Genomic DNA, 24,507 nt, shown 5'->3' with positions numbered 1-24,507 from the left:
GATGTAAGAAATTGGTCTAAATCTAGTTTCTGCTAAACTGCTTTCCAATTTTCCCAATAATTTTTATCAAATAGTAAACTTTTACTCCAAAAACTTGGAAATTTATCTTTGTCAAATAAAAGTTACTATAATTTAAAGATGTTTGTTGTATGACTATTTCATTCCACTGATCTACAATTTCTTAGCCAGTACCATAGTTTTGATAATCACTACTTTACAATATAGTATGAAATGTGAATTGTTGGCACTGCTTCCTTAAAATTTTTTAATTTCCTTTCATATTCTTAACCTTTTATTTTTCCAAATGAATTTTATTATTTTTTCATTTCAATTTTTTTCAATAGTCTAGCAAATTTAATTGGGATAGCATTGAGTAAGTAGATTAGCTTTGGTAGGATTATCATTTAATTATATTAGCTCTGACCACACATGAACAATTAGTATTTCTCCATTATTTAAATATAACTTTATTTGTATAAAAAACATTTTTTTTAACAATGGTCATATAGTTTCTGGATTTCTTTTGGAAGATATACTGCTAGGTATTATATTTTCTCTATAGTTTAATTTAAATAGGTTATCTTACTATCTCTTCCTGGAATATATTATTAGTGATATATAAAAATGCTAATGACATGTTCATTTATTTTATATCCTAATTTGACAAATTTTAGTTACGATTAAATTTTGTTGAATCTCCAGGATTTTCTATATTTATAATCTTCAGCAAGGAAAGTTTTATGACCTCTTTGACAATTCTGATACATTCAATTATTGAATTTCTTTTTCATCAATTATTGTTAGCTACAATTTCTAGTACAATAAGAAAGAAAATTAGCAATACTGAGCATCCTTGTTTTATTCTTGATCTTATATGGAAGGCTTCTAAATCATCACCATTACAGATAATGATTCCTGATGGTTTTAAAAATATACTCATCAGGGGCAGCTGGGTAGCTCAGTGGAGTGAGAGTCAGGACTAGAGACAGGAGGTCCTAGGTTCAAACCGGGCCTCAGACACTTCCCAGCTGTGTGACCCTGGGCAAGTCACTTGACCTCCATTGCCCACCCTTACCACTCTTCCACCTATGAGACAATACACTGAAATTAAGGGTTTATAAAAAAAAATATATATATATATATATACTCATCAATCTAAGGGAAAATACATTTATATCTGTTTTCAAGTATTTTCAATAAAAATAAGTGTTGTACTTTATCAACAGCTTTTCCTGCACCTATTGACATAATTATTTTATTTGTTACTTTTCCTTTGATGAGATCAATTATGTTAATAGTTTTTCTTACATTAAATCATCCTTTGAATTCCAGGTATAACTCCTGTTTGGCCAAAATATATAATCTCTGTGATATATTTTAGTATTAGCCTCCTGGCTAATATTTATTTAAAATTTTTGTATCTATATTCATTAAAGATATTGGCCTATAATATTTTTTTTGCTCTAATTTAGGATCAGCACCATATTTGTTTTGTAAAAGGAATTTGGCAGGTTTCTTTCATGATCAATTGTTATAAAAAATATAATATGGAAACTGGATGATTTTTGAATGTTTTGATAAAATTTACTTGCAAAACCATCTGGTCTTGATGCTTTTTTTCTTAGGAAGTTCTTTTATAACCTATTCAATTTCTTTTTTAAAAAAATAGGGCTTATTTAAATATTCTATTTCATCAATTAGACTAAGCAATTTGTATTTTTGTATTTATTCATCAATTTAAATTAAGTTAATAAATAAATCTGCTGGAATATAATTGAGCAAAATAAATCCTAATAATGGTTGATTTCATTTTCATTAGAGGTAAATTCACCCTTTTCATTTTGGATGCTAATAATTTAGTTTTCTTCTCTTTTTAAAAATCATACGAATAGTTTTATCTATTGTTTGTTTTTTTATAAAATCATCTTTTAGTTTCATTAACTAATTCATTGGTTTTATGATATTTAATTTGGTAATCTCACCTAGGATTTTTATTATATCCAATTTAATATTTAATTAGGGATTTTTAATTTGTTCTTTTTCTACTTTTTTTAAATTTTAAATTGGATATTTCTCTATAAATATGTCTCATTTTTTAATATGTTTCTTATAAACAGCATATGGCTAGGTTTAGGCTTTTAATCAATTATGCTATTCATTTGTGTTTTATGGATGATGCTCTAAGATGACGTCCAAAGACATAATGTTCGAAGATATATAATAATATAAAGATAGTTGTGTATTTCTCTTCATACTATTTTTCTTCACTGTTTTTCCTTCATGTCCCTTATCTTATTCTTCCTCAGAAATTTAATTTTACTCTAACCTCTATCTACCTAAACCTTACCCCTTTTTTCAGTCCCACCTTTATTTTCTTCCCTAGTTACCCTTCTATGAGTTCCTCCCTTAACTCCCATGAACTCTTCTTTGTTCACATAAAAATCTCTATAATCTCCACCCCTGTCTTATTCTCTAGCCTTTTTTCTTAATCTACATGCCCTTCTAAGATTCCCTTTTAATCTTTATCCTTCCCATCTGCCTATCTCCTTATAAGTGAACAATTTTACCTTCTATATGTATGAATTATTCTCTTTGATCAAGAAAAAATTTAAAATGTAAAAAGTCTCTTTTACCCAGATCCAATGAGAAAAAGGTATTAGCATTACAATCCCTCCATTCCTTCCTTCCCATCATTATAATATTTCTTTCATTTGTGCTTCTTTTATAAGAGATGATTAAATCAATTTATTCCTCTCCATCCAATTTTTTTTTAAACCCTTACCTTCAGTCTTGGAGTCAAAAACTGTGTATTGGCTCCAAGGCAGAAGAGTGGTAAGGGTAGGCAATGGGGGTCAAGTGAATTGCCCAGGGTCACACAGCTGAGAAGTGTCTGAGGCCAGATTTGAACCTAGGACCTCCCGTCTCTAGGCCTGTCTCTTAATCCACTGAGCTACCCAGCTGCCCCCTCCATCCAATTTTTTAAACTCACTTCATGATGTTCAATTTGACTTCAAAGCTTCTATCTATAAATTCTCCTTCAAAACATCCAATTAATTATTCTTTACATTGTATGAATGGAAATTTTGAACCTTGGACTTCATCCCCCATAAGTGCCTTAGTTTTCCCAAAATTGCCTTTAATCTTTCCTGGCCTCCACATTTGTGTGGTCAAGTTATTGTTTTATAGTTGGTTTTAACTCCTCCCTCTTGCTCTTTTAGTTCCTGGGAGTGAGCTGGTTAATACCTTTTAGTCAGTCTCTTTTTTTAGTTGATTATTAATAAACTATTTATAAATATAATATCTAGTATTTGGCATGTTAATTTTAATCTCCACAGCATTTACGCATACCATTTTTCCATGTTAGAAAAAAATTAACATTTTTAAATCTTTTATAATTGCTCTTTAATATGTTATCCTCTTATGTTTATTCTCATTCTTATATATCAAATTTCCATTTAGTAATAGTCTTTCTTCATGAATACTGTAAAGTCTTTTATTTATTTAAATGGCCATTTCTGGTTGGGGGGAAGGAGAGAGTTGGGGAGGCACAGAGCAAAGATGATGGCTTAATAGCAGCAAAAGTCAAAATTGCTCTGACAATCCTAAATCAGTGGTGCCCAAACTTTTTTGGCCTACTGCCCCCTTTCCAGAAAAAATATTACTTAGAGCCCCTGAAATTAATTTTTTTAAATTTTAATAGCAATTAAGAGGAAAGAGAAATGCAGTTGTGGCTATTACTGCCCCCCTGGATCGCTGCAGCACACACCAGGGGATGGGGCGCCACCTTTGGAAATCACTGTTCTAAATCAATCTTTAAAAAAGCCCTCAAAATGTCAGCAGTCAAAAACCAACAATAAGATGGAGTGGGATTCTGGGAAGATGGCAGCTTAGATGGAGCAAATCTTAAAACCTCCTCACCCTTCCATACTGAGTTAGAAAACAATGTACTTCCAGAAGAAAGAAGACCAAATCTAAAAATGCCACAGAGCAGGGGGATCCTACTGCTAGACAGCTAAAGAGGTACGCCAAGAAAAAGGCTTGAATTCTTGAACTCTCTGGTCTAACGATATAGAAGGAGAATCCTAGGACCCCTCCCCAACTCATTGTGCAGAGTCTCCAGTGGCCACTGAAATCTTAAGCTTGGCAGGCCCTGCTGGCTCTGGACTTGGGGAGTTGCATACAAGCAACTGGAGGTGACTAGAGGAGAAAACCTGAGAAACACAGCAAAAATGCTCAGAAGATGGAGGCTTAGATGGAGCCAAACCTCAAAGTACCTGGCCTTATAACATCAAAAGAGAGCAAAGGGCTTCAAGAGGAAAGAAAACCAGGTCAAACAGCAGGACAGAGCAGGGGGACCCTACTGCTGGACAGCTCAGCAAAACCCTCCATAGTGTATACCCACATAGTTTTCTTTTCCTCTCCATGTTTTAGCCTCAGGGCACATTAAGCAATATGAACTTATCCAATCAATACAGGCTTAATCCCATCAACTGGACAGACAAAAAGTCTTCAGAGGACAGGAAAACTCCAACACCCCTCCCCCATAGACTGCAGAGAAAGTAACTACAAACATCCCTTGCCAGCTGAGGGAAGATTATTCAACAAAGCTCATTAAATCCATTTACTTAAACTAGCAGAACAGAAAAAGAAAAAATATGAGTAAACTAAAGAAATGACAATTGACAGCTTCTTTGAAGGAAGTATAAAGAGAGTAAATGAAATAGAAGAAGACGAAGAAGTTCCAGCGAACTGGACAAAGGCTTTGGAACATCTCAAAATTCAATTAACTCAAGAACTTCAGGAACTCAAAAAGCAATCAAGAGAGGCTCAAGAGAATTTGAAAAAGGAAATACATGAACTAAAAAAAAAGAAAATTAAAGTCTTAAAAGCCAGCATTAACCAGCTTGAAAAGGAAGCAAAGAAGGCAAAGGATGATCTACAAAGAAAATCAGACCAGAAGGAGAAGAATGACCAAAAAGCCAGGGATGAAATTCATTCTTTAAAAAATAGAACTCAACAACTAGAAGCAAATGACTTCAGAAGGCAGAAAGAATATATAAAACAAAATTTAAAAAAATGAAAAATTTGAGAATATGAAACACCTCATTGATTCCAACAAAAATCTGGAACAGAGGTAGAAGAGACAATTTAAGAATTAAATGTGGAGCTCAAGGAAAAAATAGATAGGAAAACTATTCTAGTGGGGGATCTCAACCTTCCCCTATCAGATCTAGATAAATCAAACCAAAAAACAAATAAGAAAGAGATAAGAGGGAAATGAAATCCTAGAAAAATTGGAGTTAATGGATATATAGAGAAAAATAAATAGGTACAAAAAGGAATACACCTTCTTTTCAACTGCACATGGAACACTCATAAAGATAGACCATGTAATATGGCATAGAAACATGGCAAACAAATGCAAAAAAGCAGAAATAATAAATACAACCTTATCAGATTATAAGGCAATAAAAACAGTAATTAGTAAGAACATATGGAGAGGCAAACCAAAAACTAATTTGAAATTAAATAATACAATTCCCCAAAATAAGTTAGTGAAAGAACAAATCATAGAAACAATTACTTCATTGAAGACAATGACAATGCTGAGACTCCTTACCAAAACCTATGGGATGCAGCAAAAGCAGTTCTAAGGGGAAACTTTATATCACTGAGTGCACATATTAACGAATGAGGAAGGGCAGAGATTAATTATTTGGGCATTGAAATGAAAAAACTAGAAAATGAAGAAATAAAAAAATCCTCAGATGAAAACTAAATTAGAAATACTAAAAATAAAAGTAGAAGTTAATAAAATCAAAAGTAAATTAATAGGGGGCAGCTGAGTAGCTCAGTGGATTGAGAGCCAGGCCTAGAGACAGGAGGTCCTAGGTTCAAATCCGACCTCAGATACTTCCCAGCTGTGTGACCCTGGGCAAGTCACTTGACCCCCATTGCCTACCCTTACCAATCTTCCAACTATAAGTCAATACACAGAAGCTAAGGGTTTAAAAATTTTAAAAAAAAAAAGTAAATTAATAAATAAGACTAGAAACTGGTATTTTAAAAAAATAAATAAAATAAACAAAGTACTGGTAAGTCTAATTTAAAAAAAGGAAAGAAGAAAACCAAATTGACAGTATCAAAGATTAAAAGGGAGTCCTCACCTCTAATGAAGAGGAAATTAAGACAATCATTAAAAACTATTTTGCCCAATTATATGGCAATAAAAATAGCAATCTAGGTGATATGGATGAATATTTTAAAATATATAAATTTCCTAGATTAACAGCAGAAGAAATAGAATACTTAAATAATCTCACATCAAAAAAAGAAATTCAACAAGCCAAAGAACTCCCTAAGAAAAAATACCCAGGACTAGAAGGATTCACAAGTGAATTCTATCAAACATTCAAATAACAACTAATCCCAAATACTATACAAATTATTTGACATAATAAGCAAAGAAGGAATCCTAGCAAATTCCTTTTATGACACAAATACAGTACTGATTCCAAAGCCAGGCAGACCAAAAACAGAGAAAAAAAACTACAGACCAATCTCCCTAATGAACATAGAAGCAAAAATCTTAAATAGAATACAAGCGTTATAGAGGATGATATAGAGCCCCTGAAGGTATAGATTGGTTTTGATGGGAGAGAGAGATCATACTCTCACTCCCTGGCCTCTGTGCAGGTGCTGCTGGTAGAAGGCTATGGCTCTCCCCACCTGACAGGCTTTGCTAAACTGAGCCTGTCAGCCATTCCCTTGTAACACTTGCCCAGGCAGGGAACCACTGAGAAGTTTTATGTGTAGTTAACTTCTCTAGTTCTTAAACCTGGGGTTGAATGATTATTGATAAGGGCTATTGGTGCGCTGATTGGATAACGCTGTTGGATCTGACTGCATGACTGACTCCCCTTCCCAAGAACTATGAATGCATTCGGCACTCAGGAAAGGTAGAATAACAAACCCCTATATTTAATTCTAGTTAATGGGGTTAGGAACAAGAGAAAGGATGAAAGATTTGGGAACCTTATTGCTAATAGTCTAAGTTAATGATTAAGCTATGGAGATTGCGATATCGTGTAGAGACTAGAGGTTCTTCACCCTCTAACTCTGGTGCCTGACTTGGCCAGAGCCAAGGCAGATATACAGGAAGGCTATTGATGATCTATGAATGACAGTATTACTGTTCTCTCTCAGCTCTATTAACAATGATGATAATTGCTCTCTAGCTCTCTCAGTAAGGCAAGCTGGGTTGCAGGTATATGCCTACCCTCCCTCACAAACTCCCACCATCCAAATTCTGCTTCAGACTGAGCTGTCTTGTGCTGTGCCTGGTGGGTATTTAAAGGGTTGGCTCCAACTGACTTTTGCCCTGGCTCACGGCACCTGGGTACATTCCCAGGTCTTCAATTGCCAGTCTTGTCACTCAAAGGTGGTGTCCATCTTGTTCCAGAAATAAATTAAAACACTAGCAAAAAGTCTCCAGCAAGTAACCAGGAGGGTTATCCATCGTCATCAGTTGGGATTTATACCAGGAATGCAAGGATAGTTCAACATTAGGAAAGCCATCCACATAATTTACTATATCAACAAATTAACAAAAATTTCATGATTATCTCAATAAATGCTGAAAAAGTCTTTGACAAAATACAACACCCACTTTCCTGATAAGATGGAGGCAGACTAAAAAGCAGCTGCTTAACCTCTCCTAACTGAAACATATAGGATTCATCAAGAAGACAAAAACAAATCCAGAGGAACAAAGGGACCCCACAACAGGGCGCAGCATTGGAGGTACATAGAATCGGGGCATTTCCATGCTATAATGGGGTGAAACAACTCCCATTAAAATGGGAGCTGAGCAACCCCCTCCTCCACCCCATACCACCTACAATGCCAAAGCCAGTTCACAAGAGTTAGAGAAAGGTTGAGGCACACATTAAGTCCCTGGCAGCTACCTGGGGTCACCAGGGCCTGCTCCTGAGAGCAGCAAGACTTAAGATCCCAAGAGGCTAAAGAACGCGCGGACTTTGAACACAGACCCTGAGTGCAGGCACGAATGTGGGCTCTGACTCAAGCACAGACATGGATTCTGAGCGAAGGCGAGGACTCAGATCCTCAGCGCAGGTATGGACCTTGAGTGAGGACCCAGTGCAGAGGGGTACACGACTTTGGAAGCAGCTACCTGAGACTGCTAAAGGAGCCTCGGGCAGAGGAACAAGCAAGGGGACCATCAGGAGGCTTGACCCTGAGAACAACTAGACCTGATACCTCAGGAGCCTAAAGAGCACAGACAGACCCTGACTATGAGGATAAACCTGAGAGGTAGAAGGGTTAACAATGGCAAGTCAAAGACAAGAACCCCAAAAGAGAAAGATTATCAAGAAGAAATCTATAACACTCAACAACTTTTACACAGAGAAAATCCAGACAACAGAGCAAACAGCAGAGGAGAACGAACAAGCAATCATATCCAAACTTTCCCAAAATAATGAAAACTGGCCCACAAGCTACTGAAGAGCTCAAATCTGAGATGATGAGAAAGATGGAAGAGATTTGGCAAGAGAAGTGGGAAATAGACCAAAAGGAAATCAACAGATTAGAAGACAAAAACTCCCAACTGGAGAAAGAGGCCCAAAAATCAAATGAAATGGTAAGCAAATTGGAAACCAAAATCTGGCAAGAAAATAACAATTTAGGAGGTTCTGGGTTAAGATGGCAGCAGATTAAAAAGCAGCTGCTTGACCTCTCCTAAACCACGCATATAGGACTCCTCAAGAAGACATAAAAACAAATCCAGAGGAAAGAAGGGACCCCACAACAGGGCTCAGTATCGAAGGTATGTGGAATTAGGGAATTCCGATGCTATAAAGGGGTGAAACAGCTACCACGAAAACATGAGCGGAGCAACCCCCTCCCACACCTCACAATACCTACAACACCAAAGCAAGAGCACAAGAGTCAGAGCAAGTTTGGGGCGCCCATTAAGTCATTGGCAGCTCACCAGGGCTTGTTCCTGAGAGCAGTAAGACTTAAGACCCCCCCCAAGAGGCTAAATAACTCACGGACTCTGAGCCCAGGCTCCAGCAAAGGGGCTGACACATGCGCGGCCTAAGTCGTGGGCTAAGGCGCAGATGAAGGGGCTGATTCTTAGTGTAGGAGCAGACCCTGAAGGGGTAACCAGTGCAGAGAGGTGCTTGACTGCAGAAGCAGCTCCCTGAGACTGTTAAATGAGGTTCAGGCAGAAGAACGAGCAAGGAGACCACCAGCAGGCTTATCCCAGAACAACTAGGCTTGAGATCTCAGGAGTCTAAAGAGCGCAGACAGATCCTGGGCGTGAGCATAAAGCTGAGAGGGCACTCAGCTTACAATGGCAAGCCAGAATCATCAGAAAAACCAGAAGAGAAAGATGAAGAAGAAAAAACCTTTAACACTTGACAACTTTTACACAGAAAAAATTCAGACAACAGAGGAAACAGCAGAGGAGAACAAACAAGTAACCATATCCAAACTTTCCCAAAACAATGAAAACGGGTCACAAGGTCTTGAAGAGTTCAAATCTGAGATCATGAGAAAGATGGAAGAGATCTGGCAAGAAAATAACAGTTTAAAAGGCAGAATTTCACAACTGAAAAGTGAGACAAGTAAATCAAAGACCAGAAATGACCAGATTGAAAAGGAAAACCAAAAGATTGTAGCCGAAAACCAGTCTCTAAAGGCTAGAATTGGGCAATTAGGAAGAGATGCCCCCAAATCAAAAGAATTAATAAGCAAATTGGAGACCAAAATCAAATAGCTGGAAAACAGGTCAGACCAAACTGAAAAGGAAAATCAAAAGCTTATAGCAGAAAACCAGTCTCTAAAGAGAAGAATTGGGCAAGTAGAAGCCAATGATCTATCAAGACAGCAAGAACAAATGAAACAAAGTCAAGAGACTGATAAAATAGAAGGAAACATAAAATATCTCAATGAAAAGCTGACAGATCAAGAAAACAGGTCTAGAAGAGACAATCTGAAAATCATTGGTCTTCCTGAAAAAGCAGAAATTAATAGAAATTTGGACTACATACTGAAAGAAATTATTCAGCAAAATTGCCCTGAAGTTCTGCAACAAAAGGGCAATATAGACATTGAAAGGATCCATAGACCAACCTCAACACAAGACCCAGAAAAGACAACCCCCAGGAATATAATAGCCAAAATCAAGAGCTTCCAAGTTAAAAAAAAATTTTACAAGGAGCCAGAAATAGACAATTTAAATATCAAGGAGCGCCATTCAGGAACACACAGATTCCGGCAGCCTCCATGCTAAACGAACGCAAGGCTTAGAATATGATATTCAGAAAGGCTAGAGAACTGGGATTACAACCATGGATCAACTACCCATCAAAACTAATTATACTTCCAGGGAAAAGTTTGGGCGTTCAACAAGATAGAAAATTTCCAAGCATTTGCACAGAAAAGACCAGGACTAAAAGGAAAGTTCGATATCCAACCACAAAAATCAAGAGAAACATGAAAAGGTAAATAAGAAACAGAGGGGGAAGTAAGAAAACTCATATTTTTTAAATATGCCTCTTTAAGGGCTTCAATGAGATCTAATTATTGGTACTCCTATGTGGAGAAATGTTACATATAATTCTCTGTAGTGAACTCTGTTAACCATTATAGCATTCACTAGTATAATAATTAGAAGAATTATTCATAGGGAGAGGTTGGAATACTAAATGGTCTAAGATGATATGGGTGGGAGGGAAAGAGGGGGGTGAATAGTAGAGGACACCAAGAGAATCTTGAAGGAATAAGAAAAATAGGATATTCTATTACACACAAAGAGGGCATGAGAAGGGGAAGGGATGAATACTATTATGAAAAGGAGAGGAAGAGAGCATTAAGAGGTAATATTTAAACCTTACTTTCAGTGTAATTAACCCTGAGAGGGAAGAGTAGCTTTATCTGTTGGGATATAAAACTCTTATCTAAGCCTACTGAGAAAGCCAGAAAGAATAAACAAAGGGGATCAGGGGAGTGGGGAGGTCAAAAAAGGGAGGTTAGAAGAAAGGGGAAGGAATTCATTAGGCCTTAAAAATAAAAAGAGGGAAATAATAAGTGAAGGGGGTAGAAAGGGAAGTAAATCAAGGGAGGGGACAAGAGTTACTGGCAAGAAGCAAACAACCGGGTTAAAAGGAAATAGTGTAAGAGGGATGGGTAGAACTAGGAGAGGATACCAAAATGTCGGCGAACACACAACTGATAATTATAACTCTGAATGCGAATGGGATGAACTCGTCCATAAAAAGGAAGCAAATAGCAGAGTGGAATTAGACACCAAAATCCTACCATATGTGGTCTACAAGAAACACATATGAGGCAGATGGACATACACAGGTTTAAGGTAAAGGGCTTGAGCAAAATCCTTTGGGACTCAAATGAGAAAAAGAAGGCAGGAGTGGCTATTATGATTTCTGACAAAGACAAAGTAAAGATAGAAATGATTAACAAAAACAGGGAAGGTCATTACATCCTGATTAAAGGCATTATAGACAATGAGAAAATAACAGTTCTCAATATGTATGCCCCAAATGGCATAGCAACCACATTCGTGAAGGAGAAACTGGCAGATCTCAAGAAGGAAATAGATAGTAAAACCATACTAGTGGGAGATCTAAATATTCCTCTCTCAGATCTAGATAAATCAAGCCAAAAAATAAATGAGAAGGAGGTAAGAGAGATGAATGAAGTCCTAGAAAAATTAGATTTAATATATATGTAGAGAAAAATAAATAGGAACAAAAAGAAATATACCTTCTTTTCAGTTGCACATGGTACATTCACAAAGATTGTCCATGTAATTGGTCATAGAAATATTGCAAATAAATGCAAAAGAGCAGAAATAATAAATGTAACCTTATCAGATCATAATGTAATAAAAATAATAATTAGTAAGGGCATCTGGACAGGCAAATTAAAAACTAATTAGAAATTAAATAATATGATTCTCCAAAACCAGCTAGCCAAAGAAGAAATCATAGAAACAATCAACAATTTCATTGAAGAGAATGACAATGATGAGACATCCTACCAAACTCTGTGGGATGCAGCCAAGGCAGTACTCAGGGGGAAATTTATATCCTTTAGTGCATATATTAACAAATTAGGGAGGGCAGAGATTAATGAAGTGGGCATTCAAAGTAAAAAAGTAGAAAGCAAGCAAATTAAAAATCCCCAGATGAAAACTAAATTAGAAATACTAAAAATCAAGGGAGAAATTAATAAAATCGAAAGTAAAAGAACTATTGAATTAATAAATGAGACTAGAAGCTGATATTTTGAAAAAAACTGATAAAATAGACAAAGTACAGGTTAATCTAATAAAAAAAGGTAAGAAGAAAACCAAATTGACAGTATCAAACATGAAAAGGGAGATTTCATTTCTAATGGAGGGGAAATTAAAGCAATCATGAAAAACTATTTTGCCTAATAATATGGCAATAAATATAACAATCTAGGAGATATGGATGAATATTTACAAAAATACAAATTGCCTAGATTAACAGCAGAAGAAATAGAATACCTAAATAATCCCATATCAGAAAAAGAAATTGAACAAGCCATCAAAGAACTCCCTAAGAAAATATCAACAGGGCCTGATGGATTCACAAATGAATTCTATCAGATATTCAAAGAGCAACTAATCCCAATACTATTCAAATTATTTGATATAATAAGAAAAGGAGTCATCCTATCAATTCCTTTTATGCCACAAATATGGTACTGATTCCAAAGCCAGGGACATCAAAAACAGAGAAAGAAAACTACAGACCAATCTCCCTAATGAACATAGATGCAAAAATTTTAAATAGGATACTAACACAGAGACTCCAGCAAGTGATCAAAAGGATCATCCACCATGATCAGGTGTGATTTATACTAAGAATGCAAGGATGCTTCAACATTAGGAAAACCATCCACATAATTGACCATATCAACAATCTAACAAACAAAAATCACATGATTATCTCAATAAATGCTGAAAAAGCCTTTGACAAAATACAGCACCCATTCCTACTGAAAACCCTGGAAAGTATAGGAATAGAAGGACCTTTCCTAAAAATAATACAGTATATACCTAAAACCATCAACAAGCATCATATGCAATGGGGATAAATTAGAAGCCTTTCCAGTAAGATCAGGAGTGAAACAAGGATGCCCATTATCACCTGTTATTTAACATTGTACTAGAAACACTAGCAGTAGCAATTAGAGGAGAAAAAGAAATTGAAGGTCTCAAAATAGGCAATGAGGAGACTAAGCTATCACTTTTTGCAGATGATATGATAGTCTACTTAAAAAATCCTAGAGAATCAACTAAGAAGCTGGTAGAAATAATCAACAACTTTAGAAAAGTGGCAGGATACAAAATAAATGCACATAAATCATCAGCATTTCTATACATTTCCAACACATTAGAAAAGCAAGAGGTAGAAAGAGAAACACCATTTAAAATTACCCTAGACAATATAAAATACTTGGGAATCAATCTAACAAAACAAACACAGCTATTATACGAAAACAACTACAAAACACTTTCCAAACAAATAAGCCGGGACCTCAACACTTGGAAAGCCATTAACTGTTCATGGGTAGGATGAGCTAACATAATAAAAATGAACATCCTACCCCAATTAATTTACCTATTTAGTGCCATACCTATCAAATTACCAAAAAACTTCTTTACTGATTTAGGAAAAACTATAACAAATTTCATTTGGAATAACAAAAGATCAAGAATATCAAAGGAAATAATGAAAAAAAATTGTGAAGGAAGGGGGCCTAGCAGTACCAGATATCAAACTATACTCTAAAGCAGCAGTCATTAAATCAATATGGTACTGTCTAAGAGATAGAAGGGAGGATCAGTGGAATAGACTCGGGGTTAATGATGTCAGCAAGACAGTGTATGATAAACCCAAAGAGCCCAACTTTTGGGACATGAATCCACTATTTGACAAAAACTGCTGGGAAATTTGGAAAACAATATGGGAGAGATTAGGTTTAGATCAACATCTCACACCCTACACCAAGATTAATTCAGAATGGGTGAATGACTTGAATATAAAGAGGGAAACTATAAATAAGTTAAGTGAACACAGAATAGTATACTTGTCAGATCTCTGGGAAAGGAAAGATTTTAAAACCAAGCAAGAGTTAGAGAAAATTACAAAATGTAAATTAAATGGTTTTGATTATATTAAGGTAAAAAGCTTTTGTAAAAACAAAAACAATGTAGTCAAAATCAGAAGGGAAACAACAAATTGGGAAAAAATCTTTATAACAAAAAACTCTGACAGGGGTCTAATTACTCAAATATACAAGGAGTTAAAGCAAATGTATAAAAAATCAAACCATTCCCCAATTGATAAATGGGCAAGAGACATGAATAGGCAATTTTCAGGTAAAGAAATCAACAGTATCAATAAGCACATGAGAAAGTGTTCTAAATCTCTAATAATTAGAGAAATGCAAATCAAAACAACTCTGAGGTATCACCTCACACCTAGCAGATTGGTTAAAATGAAAGAAGGGGAGAATAATGAATGTTGGAGGGGATGTGGCAAAATTGGGACATTGATGCATTGCTGGTGGAGTTGTGAAATGATCCTGCCATTCTGGCTGGCAATTTGGAACTATGCCCAAAGGGCTATAAAAGACTGTCTGCCCTTTGATCCAGCCATACCATTGCTGGGTTTGTTCCCCAAACAGATCATAGATAAACAGACTTGTATGAAAATATTTATAGCTGTGCTTTTTGTGGTGGCAAAAAACTGGAAAATGAGGGGATGTCCTTCAATTGGGGAATGGCTGAACAAATTGTGGTATATGCGGGTGATGGAATACTATTGTGCTAAAAGGAATAATAAACTGGAGGAATTCCATGCAAAACGGAGAGACCTCCAGGAAGTGATGCAGAATGAAAGGAGCAGAACCAGGAGAACATTATAGATAAAGACCAAGACACTGTGATAAAATCGAATGTAATGGACTTCTGTATTAGGAGCAATACAATGACTCAGGATAATTCTGAGGGATTTATGGAAAAGAACGCTATCCATATTCAAAGAAAAACTGTGAGAGTAGAAACACAGAAGAAAAACAACTGCTTTAACACCTGGATTGATGCAGACATGATTTGCATGTAGACTCTTAATGACTACTCTAGAACAATTATCAATAATATGGAAATAGGTCTTGATCAACGACACATGAAGAAACCATAGGAAATGTGTGTCGGCTACTGGGGAATGGGGGTTAGGGGGAGAGAGTAATAACATGAATCACTTAACCATGGAAAAAAAATTTTTCTAAAAAATAAAAATTAAATTAAAAAAAAAAAAAAGGAGTGAGGAGGGCTCTCCCACTGAACACAACTTGAAAGGAAGGCTTAGAGAGTTTTCAATGGATTAGGGGAAACCTGAAGCAAAACTGGGCCCAGAGGAGTGCTGCCATACCCCCCTCCTCCCTCACTGCACCAAGTTCTACAACTGGGCATAGACTAACTTCAGGTTCTGGGGGCTCAGGCTACATCAACAAACACCTCAGACCTACTCCCTTGGAGCCCCAACACCAACTAGCAATGAGGCCCAGAAGTCCATTGTACTGAGCCTGGGCTGCTGAGGCGAACACCTAGTCCCAGGGCAAACTACATGACAGTTTAGAATCCTACGAGCCAATAGCTGAGAAAACAGAGTGCAGAGTTCCCAGTCAACAGGCAAAAAAAAAAAAAAAAAAAAAGCCTGGAAAATTAGCAAACAGCAAAAGAAACACTTAACCCTAAAAAATTTTTATAGTGACAAAGAGTAAAACACAGAACCAAAAAGGGGAAAAAGAGAAATCCGTCTCAAGTGCTGGAAGAAGTTAAAAAGCAATTCAAAAATCAAATAAGACCAGTTGAAGACAAACGGGAAAAATAAATTAAACTAAAAGAAAAAGAAAATAATAGCTTAAAAAGCCAAACTGGTCAACTGTAAAAAGAAATACAAAAATCCAATGAAAAGTACCATACAAAGTAGAATGTATCAACTAGAAAAGGAGGATCAAAAGGTCATGGAAGAAGTTCAATTTTTAAAAATTAGTATTGGGCATATAGAAGCCAATGATTTCAATAGACATCAAGAAAAAATAAAACAAAATCAAAAGAATGAAAAAATAGAATAAAATATGAAAATTCTCATTGAAAAAACAACTGACCTAGAAAATAGATCCAGGAGAAAAATTTAAGAATTATTAGAATACTTGAAAGTCATGACCAAAAAAAACTTAAACATCATATTACAAGAAATTATCCAAGAAAACTACCCTGATATCCTTGAACAAGAGGGTAAGATAGAAATTGAAAGAATCCATGGATCACCTTCTGCAATGAGTCCCCAAATGACAACTCCCAGGAATGTTATAGCCAAGTTCAGGAGCCCCCAGGCTAAAGAGAAAATATTGCAAACAGCCAGAAAGAAATAATTCAAATATCATGGATCCCCAGTCAGAATTACACAGAATCCAGCAGATTCCACACTAAAGGAACAGAAGGCTTGGAATATGATATTCTGTAAGGCAAGGGCATAGAACCAAAATTACAGACCAATTTTTTAATGAACATTGATGCAAAAATCTTAACACTGGGAAAGATATTATAGCAATATGCCACCAGGATTATTTACTGTGACCATGTAGGATTTATACCACAACTGCAAGGCTGATTTAATATTATGAAAACCATCCTAACTGATTATATCAATAATCAAACTAAAAGAAATCACAAGATATCTCAATAGATGAACGAAAAGCTTCTGAGAAAAATACAATATCCATTCCTATTGAAAACATTAGAAAGTATAAGAATAAAAGGACTTTTTCTTAAAATAATAAGTGGTATTTATTTAAAACCATCAGCAAGATCATCTGCAATGAGGAAACGTTTAGGAGCGACCAAATAAGATCAGAAGCAAAACTGGGATGCCCATTATCTAGTACTATTTAACATTGTACTAGAAATGCTAGCTTTAGCAAATAGAGAAGAAAAAAATATTGAAGGAATTAAAACAGGCAACAAGGAAACTAAACTATCACTCTCTGTGGATGATATGACAGCGTACTTACAGAATCCAAAAAAATCAACAAAAAACTAGTTGAAATAATAACTTTAGCAAATTTGCAGGATCCCAAATAAACCCACATAAATCATCAATATTTCTATATATTTTCAAACTCCATTTAAAATCTCTCTAAACCAGGATGGGCAAATTTTTTAAAGTGGAGTTCCAAAGGAAAGGAAATGCGCATCTGTCAGTCTATTTCTAAGTCAACTTTCAAGTTTTATTTGAATTTATGATTAAAAAAGAGATGAAGAATATTATAAGATGTAAAATGAATAATTTTGATTGTAATAAATTTAAAAGGTTTTGTATAAACAAAACCAATGCAACCAAGATTAGAGGGGAAGCAAACAAAAACATTATAACAAATTTCTCTGATAAAGGTCTTATTTCTCATATATAGAGAGAATTAAGTCAGATTTATAAGAACAGAAGTCATTCCCGAATTGATAAATGATCAAAGGATATGAATAGGCAGTTTTCAGATGAAGAAATTAAAGCTAATCATTTGAAAAAAATATTCTAAATCCCTCTTGATTAGAGAAATGCAAATTAAAACAACTCTGAGGTACCACTTTAAACCTATCAAATTGTCCAATATGACAATAAGGGAAAATAATAAATGTTAGAGGGAAAGTGGCAAAATTGTGACACTAAATTGTTAGTAGAGTTGTGAATTGATCCAATCATTCTGGAGGGCAATTTGTTGTGGCAAAGAATTGTTTTTGACTGTTGAAAAATGGCTTCTCAAAGCAGTCTAAAAGATTTCCAACTAAGGCCAGTTATATAAAACTCTACTTATTGTAGGTATAAAATTAAGGAAGGGAAAGGAAAAGGAAAAACAGATAGAAAAGTATTTCTTATGTTTCTGTAAGGTCCCTATTCTAATAAATCCTAACTATAACCACCCAAACCAATCTGATCTGCGAGGACCTGCTTCTTGCTCAGAGTCGAGGCTATCCTCTCTTCCTATTTATCTAAAACCCCAAATCCTTAACTATCTATCCTAATCTAAATTATAAAATAAGTCAGGGTTATCTTTCCTGCTGCTCAGACTGAGTTCTACCTGGTCAGAAATTCTACTGCATTGTCCACTCAAGTGGATCAGACTTTGCTGCCACCTTTTGGGGCAAGCATGGGTACTGCACCCAACAATCTCCTGTGGGCTGATAAGATGAGCTTTCAAGATGTGAATTCATCAAGATTTTCCAAACTCAAAGAGCCACTCTTTAGAAAACCTTCCTTGAACCAGGTCAGCCCAAAAGAGAATGGTTGGACCACCTGTCTTTCCCAAAGCTCCTTGAGAAAATTCTCTCCCATCAATCATCTCTGAAATTCCAGTCAGATTTAAAGAAACCCCAACTCATTCATCTCTCTTATGTATCTATCAATAAATTTTGCTAATTAACCCTATTCCTAATGAACTATTAATTAATTAATTTTTCTCTGCTAAATAGGTCAGAAACTTTTAACAATATTGCATTTAAGTAGTAATATTTTAGGATCACATGAACTTAAATTTAGAGCTGAAATACTAATGGATATCATCTAGGGAAAGAAAGAGACTGGAAAAAGTTAAAATGACTTGTTCAAAGTCATATAGAACTTGAATTTCTTTTTAATAATTTTACAGCTTACAGGGTGTTTTCACAGAGATCATTTTATTCTATCATTATGACAATCCATTCTCGTTGACGGGTTCTATTAACATCATCCTTATTTTAGATAAGGAATTGGAGCCTCAGAAAAATCAACTAACTTGCTTAAAATAGCATAGCAAGCTTGCTGAAGAAAAAAGGCTCAAAATCAGGTCTTGCTGCCACCTATTGGGGCAAGCACGATCCAAGGCCAATACTCATTCCAGGATTCTATCTGATGCTCCCCGCCTAATAAATCAAATTCTCTGGAGTAACTTTCAAAGTAAAGAAGCTCTAAGGTACTATTTGGTTGGTACCTTTCTCACTGATCCTAAAATTATTTCATTAACATCTCTGATCATCTTTCATCTCATACATAGATTGTTTTTTTTTAGATTCGAGCTTACCATCGCTTAAGATGGAGTTCCAGTTTGGATTACTTTTGTATTAAAAAAGTGTCCCAGATCTACTTCTCTCAGATGGCAAGTGATTCTATTTCCCAAGCTCTTTCTCTCTTAAATATTAAGGGAAAAAACTACCAGGAACAAAGACAAAGCACCTACTTTCCTGCTCTTCTGCTACCAGATCCCTCCTTTCATCTGCTACAAAACAAAGTTAGGAAGAGAAAAAGCAGAGAGAATCTATCATTCCATGTTCATCAGGCTCAAAGAACAAGGTTTTACCTATTAATTACCATTTTTCATCAAGTAATAGAAGGCAACTTTCCACTTTACTCTCAAAGAAAAGGGAAAAACTGCCCTTCACTAAAAGATAATATTTTAAAATGTATTTGTTTGAATGTTCACTAAATTAATTTAAATACCCATGATAAATAGTTACAGTAGCCACGTGCAACTTCTAAAAATGCTTCAGAATAAAAGACTTAAGAAAAACCATAGTCTGAGATTTCATACCTATTTATAAAAGTTGTGCCCAAACATATTATATGACAAGAATACATGATTTTCCAAGTCTCATTTTTAAAAATTTTTTAAAAACCCTTACCTTCCATCTTGGAATAATACTGTGTATTGGCTCCAAGGCAGAAAAGTGGTAAGGGCTAGGCAATGGGGGTTAAGTGACTTGCCCAGTGTCTCACAGCTGGGAAGTGTCTGAAGTCAGATTTGAACCTAGGACCTCCCATCTCTAGGCCTGGCTCTCAATCCACTGAGCTACCCAGCTGCCCCCCATGCCTCATTTTTAAAAATAAAATATAGCTATTGAGTTTTTAAATGTTATGTTTTAGTTTAGTTGTCAGAAGAATAAAAATAATATCATATCTATAAGGAATAGTTTTAAAAATAAAGTCCCCTAGGTGCCCACTCTAATAAAATGTGCTGAAAACGTTTCATTATATACCTTAGCTGAACGACCTCAGAATAAAAAAATTTTGAAGTTGCAAAGGAACACACTGGACTTCTTGTCCAATCTCTTCAAATATACATATGAATAAATTAAAACCAAGAAAGGGCCTAAGTAGTGGCTAAATTGGGACTATAAACCAAGCATACCAAGTCCTATTTCAGGGTTCTTTTCACTATCCATCACTTAGAATGCAGTTTAAACAATTTCAACATAATAATAATAAAATAGCATAAATAATAATAAAATCAACAACAACAAAAATCAGTGTCTACTGTATATGAAGCACAGGAAGGTCTTATGGGAGAAAAAAGGTTTGTGATAATTATCTCTGACCCCAAGGTGCTTATAGTTCAGTGACAGGACAAAGCACCTCAATCAAGGAACATTTATCAAGCACCTACTACAAGAGCTGTCCTCTAACTGAAAATAAAAAGAAATAATCCTTACTCACAGTGAAGTGACATTTTAACAGAGATAGCATAAACATAAAGGGAAATGTAAAGTAATAGGGAGGCTTCCAGTTAAAGAAGCTATTATAAGCTATTACCTAGGTAAAAGGTAATGAGGGCTGGAACCAAAGTTTTACTAGTGTGAGTAAAGGGAAGTGAGTTGTAAGAATGTGTTATGGAAGTAAAGAAGGTAAAATCTGACAACTGATTGTATATGTGTGGTGAGGGACAGAGGAGTCAACAACAATGTTGAAACTATAAACTTGTAAGTCTAAAAGAAATATAGTACCTGATAGAAATATGTAAGTTTAGAAGAAGAAGTTGGAAGAGAAAAATGAGACAATTTATCAAACTGGTTTCATCATTATATTAAGAAATTCATTTAATAATAGGTTTGAGTTTCTTAAGATTTTATGTAATAAGTTTACAGAACACTAAATTGTTCTGATGTACTACACTATCTCCTAAAGTACACTAGTCCTAAAATATAACCCCAAACAGTCCCTAAGATTAAATAATGCCATATTTTCCTTTGGCCAAACAAATTTATTTGTATGCTTAAATCAATTTGTAAGCAGCCTATTACTTCAACAAATCACAATTTCAAAGTCTAATAACCCAACAATAATGAGTGCTTTAATAGCAAATGAATTTATTTAATTCAGTACGTTAAAATCAGCATTTTAACGTACTGAATTAAATAAATTCATTTGCTATAATTGATATTTAGCAAATAACAGAGAAGTTAACATTAAATTAATTCCCAAAGTGGAGCAGACTAAGAGCAATTCACAATATGCTAATGATTTTAGCATCACTAACCTGAAATCACCTTTATTGTTTATTACCCTCTCTGGAGGACAATACTGGGCAGAACTTTCTAATACCACGATGTCAACAGTTCTGGTATTATTCCCACGTCTGGTTTGCACATGACAGCCCCAGTTTCCAGTGGATCCTGCCTGAATGTTTGAAATAGTTAAGGCACTGTAGAGAGAAATTAAGGACACACACCATCATTAGTTATCTTCAATAAAGTCATTGAAAAAGTAAAATCTATAAAATACTACATACTGGGCTCAAAAAAGATCAAGGGAAAAAGCTATCTGTCAGTTGTAAAATTAAAAGCAGGAAAATAACTTTTGCTTTAAGATATATTCATGCAATTATATTCAAATAATGCACAATATAAAAAAGCAAATGTGTTAGAACCAAGAACTTAAAGGAGTATCATGAGAGAGCCAAAAGAACCCTCCAACAAGAGACCAAAGATGACCACTAGGTAGCTATGCCACGACAGACAAGTGATTTATGTTCACTGAGTCTGTTTTCTCATTTGTAAATATAGTATTTGATCATTTAATTCTAACTAAAGCATGCTATCAACTAACTGATATAAGGAGAAACTATGCCTCCATCATTTTCTAGAGCATCAGTACTTCTGAATAAAAGTTTTTAAATGTCCAGGGGCTGCTGGGTAGCCTATGCAAATTTTTAAAAATTCTATGATCCAAGCTTCAAAAGACACCAACTGCTGACATCTAACACTTCTTAATGAGATATCAAGAAAATGTACATAAGTATCACAAGCCAAAAAAATGTACTGAAAAAAACTTTGTCTCTATTTTTACATGTTTTCTATCAACTGAGCTAATAACTAGCTTAAGAAGCCTAGCAGACCTTCTACTCTTAGTTTGCATGCAGGATTCAAGATTTCCCACTGAGGTGCACAGGCTGCAACAAAAGGTACACATGTTGCAGAATACTTCACCCATTGAATTAAGTAAATCAGAGAAAGAAAGAGAATTAATGATTATATCCAGAAAGAGTCAGAAAAGAATATTCTCCATAAAAGAGAGAGATAAACTATAGGCTAAGGTCATAAGAAATAAAATAAAAACAATATACCTCAAAAAAAGGAAGGATGGAAGGAAGAAAAGTATTCTGGAGAAGGCAAATGTTTTCCTAAAAATTTTACCAATTCATCTTAAGCAACTGAAATGCCTATTTCTTTTTATTCTTGTAATTATATTAATATTTCTTGTCTCTTTTTTCCCATCACTGTGTCTTCCCAATCAACAATGTATATACACCCTCAAGCCCTACCTCATAAAAGGGAAATAGAAAGGGAAATAGACAAGTGAAACAAACTTGTATATTAACCACAATGAAAAGTGTCTATTATTGTAACATCCCCTATTAAGCAATCCAAACTAAGACTAGAGGGCTGGATCCCACAGGGAACTACTACAAGAGGTTTAAGGTAATCTGTGAGTCTACAAACTACAGACTAGAATATAGACCATGAGCCTCCACCATTATGTTAACCTTTAAGAATCTCCAATTGGCATAATTATCTCAAAGTAATTTTTATATATGAAAGTACACACACACACACACACACACACATATATATATACACACACACACACACACACATATATATATATATATATATATATATATATATATATATATATATATATATACACACACACACATATATATATATCTCCCCAAAAAAAGTATGACTTCTAAGCAGCTAGTATTCACAGTCACCATTTAGTCAAACAATACAGAAGGGTAAACTAATTTTCACACATTTTTGTAAAAGGCCTTTTTCATTAGTAGTGAAATTTAATAGGTGTTAATTCCATGGTTTTCCTTTCACATTTTTCTGACATTTTCAATCTATGTTCTCTCTCTTCCTCCTTTTCCTCCCCACTCCCGAAGATGGCAAATAATGTGATATAAGTTATACAAGTGCTATCATGCAATACATATTTCCATGTTCATCATATTGCAAAAGAAGGTACATCACTTACATAAAGAAAAAAACTCACAAAGGAAAGTGAAAAATGGTTTACTTAATCTGCATTCAAATTCAGTTCCTTCTATGGTAATGGACAGCCTTTTTAGTTGATCTTTGTCTAATTATTCCCTGTAACCATATAGGTGTCCCTCAAAGTTCTGTCCTATGCCTTCTTCTTTTCTCCCTCTATACTATTTCATTTAGTGAACTTATCTGCTCCCAAGGACTTAATTATCATCTCTATGATATTTTTCTCCAATCTTTCTTGTCCCAATATCTCTGCACACCTCCAATCTCATATCTCCATCTGCCTTTCAGACATTTCAAACTAATAGCCAATAAACATTTTAAACATCCAGTAACATCTTAAACTTAAAATATGTTCAAAACAGAACTTATTATCTTTCCCGCAAATCCTCCCCTTCTTCTACCTTTCCTATCATTATAAAGGACAACACTATCCTGCTGATCCCTCAGGCACACAACCTAGAAGTCATCCAGAATTCCTCACTATTTCTCAACTACCACACCCCACTTCATATACAAGGTTTTGCCAAAGCCTGATGATTTTACCTTTGTAACATCTTTCAAATACTCTCCCTTCTCTCCTCTAAAACTGCCACCATGAAAGTATAAGCCTTCATTACCTCTTTTATTGCAGAATGCAGGGTATGCCCGGCACAAATCTCTCTCCACTTCAAGGCATCCTCCATTCAGCCACTAACGTGATTTTCCTGAAGTACAGATCCTACCCCATCACTCCCCAATTCAAAAAATTCTAGTTGCTCCCTATTGCCTCTAGGAGCAAATACAAAATGTTCTATTCAGCATTAGAATTCCTTCATAACTTAGAACCATCCTAACTTTACAGTCTTCTTACACCTTACTCCCCAGTACATACTCATTGATTCACCAACACTAGCATCCTGCTGTTGCTCAAAGAAGACATTCCATCTTTGGGCACCAGGCATTTTCTCTGATTGTCTCCATGCCTGGAATGTTCTCTTTCCTCTGTTCCACCCACTGGCCTCCCTATGTTCCATTAGGTCCCAACTAAAATCCCAACTTCTATAGGAGATTTTTCC

The 24,507-nt window shown here is 35.2% G+C and overlaps 1 protein-coding gene across 1 annotated transcript in view; it reads right to left on the bottom strand.

The window, feature by feature from the left end:
- ADGRA3 (adhesion G protein-coupled receptor A3) overlaps positions 1-24,507 on the bottom strand; it is a 175,040-nt gene that overhangs the window by 79,233 nt on the left and 71,300 nt on the right. The window contains exon 8 of the mRNA XM_044681394.1: positions 21,433-21,597. Coding sequence (XP_044537329.1) covers positions 21,433-21,597 — 165 coding nt within the window. The remainder of the gene's footprint in view (positions 1-21,432; positions 21,598-24,507) is intronic.

The sequence above is a fragment of the Gracilinanus agilis genome, chromosome 6, assembly GCF_016433145.1.
Source record: "Gracilinanus agilis isolate LMUSP501 chromosome 6, AgileGrace, whole genome shotgun sequence".
Taxonomy (NCBI): domain Eukaryota; kingdom Metazoa; phylum Chordata; class Mammalia; order Didelphimorphia; family Didelphidae; genus Gracilinanus; species Gracilinanus agilis.
The sequence above is the reverse complement of the archived record's forward strand: the minus strand, read 5'-3'. Positions and strand labels throughout refer to the sequence as shown.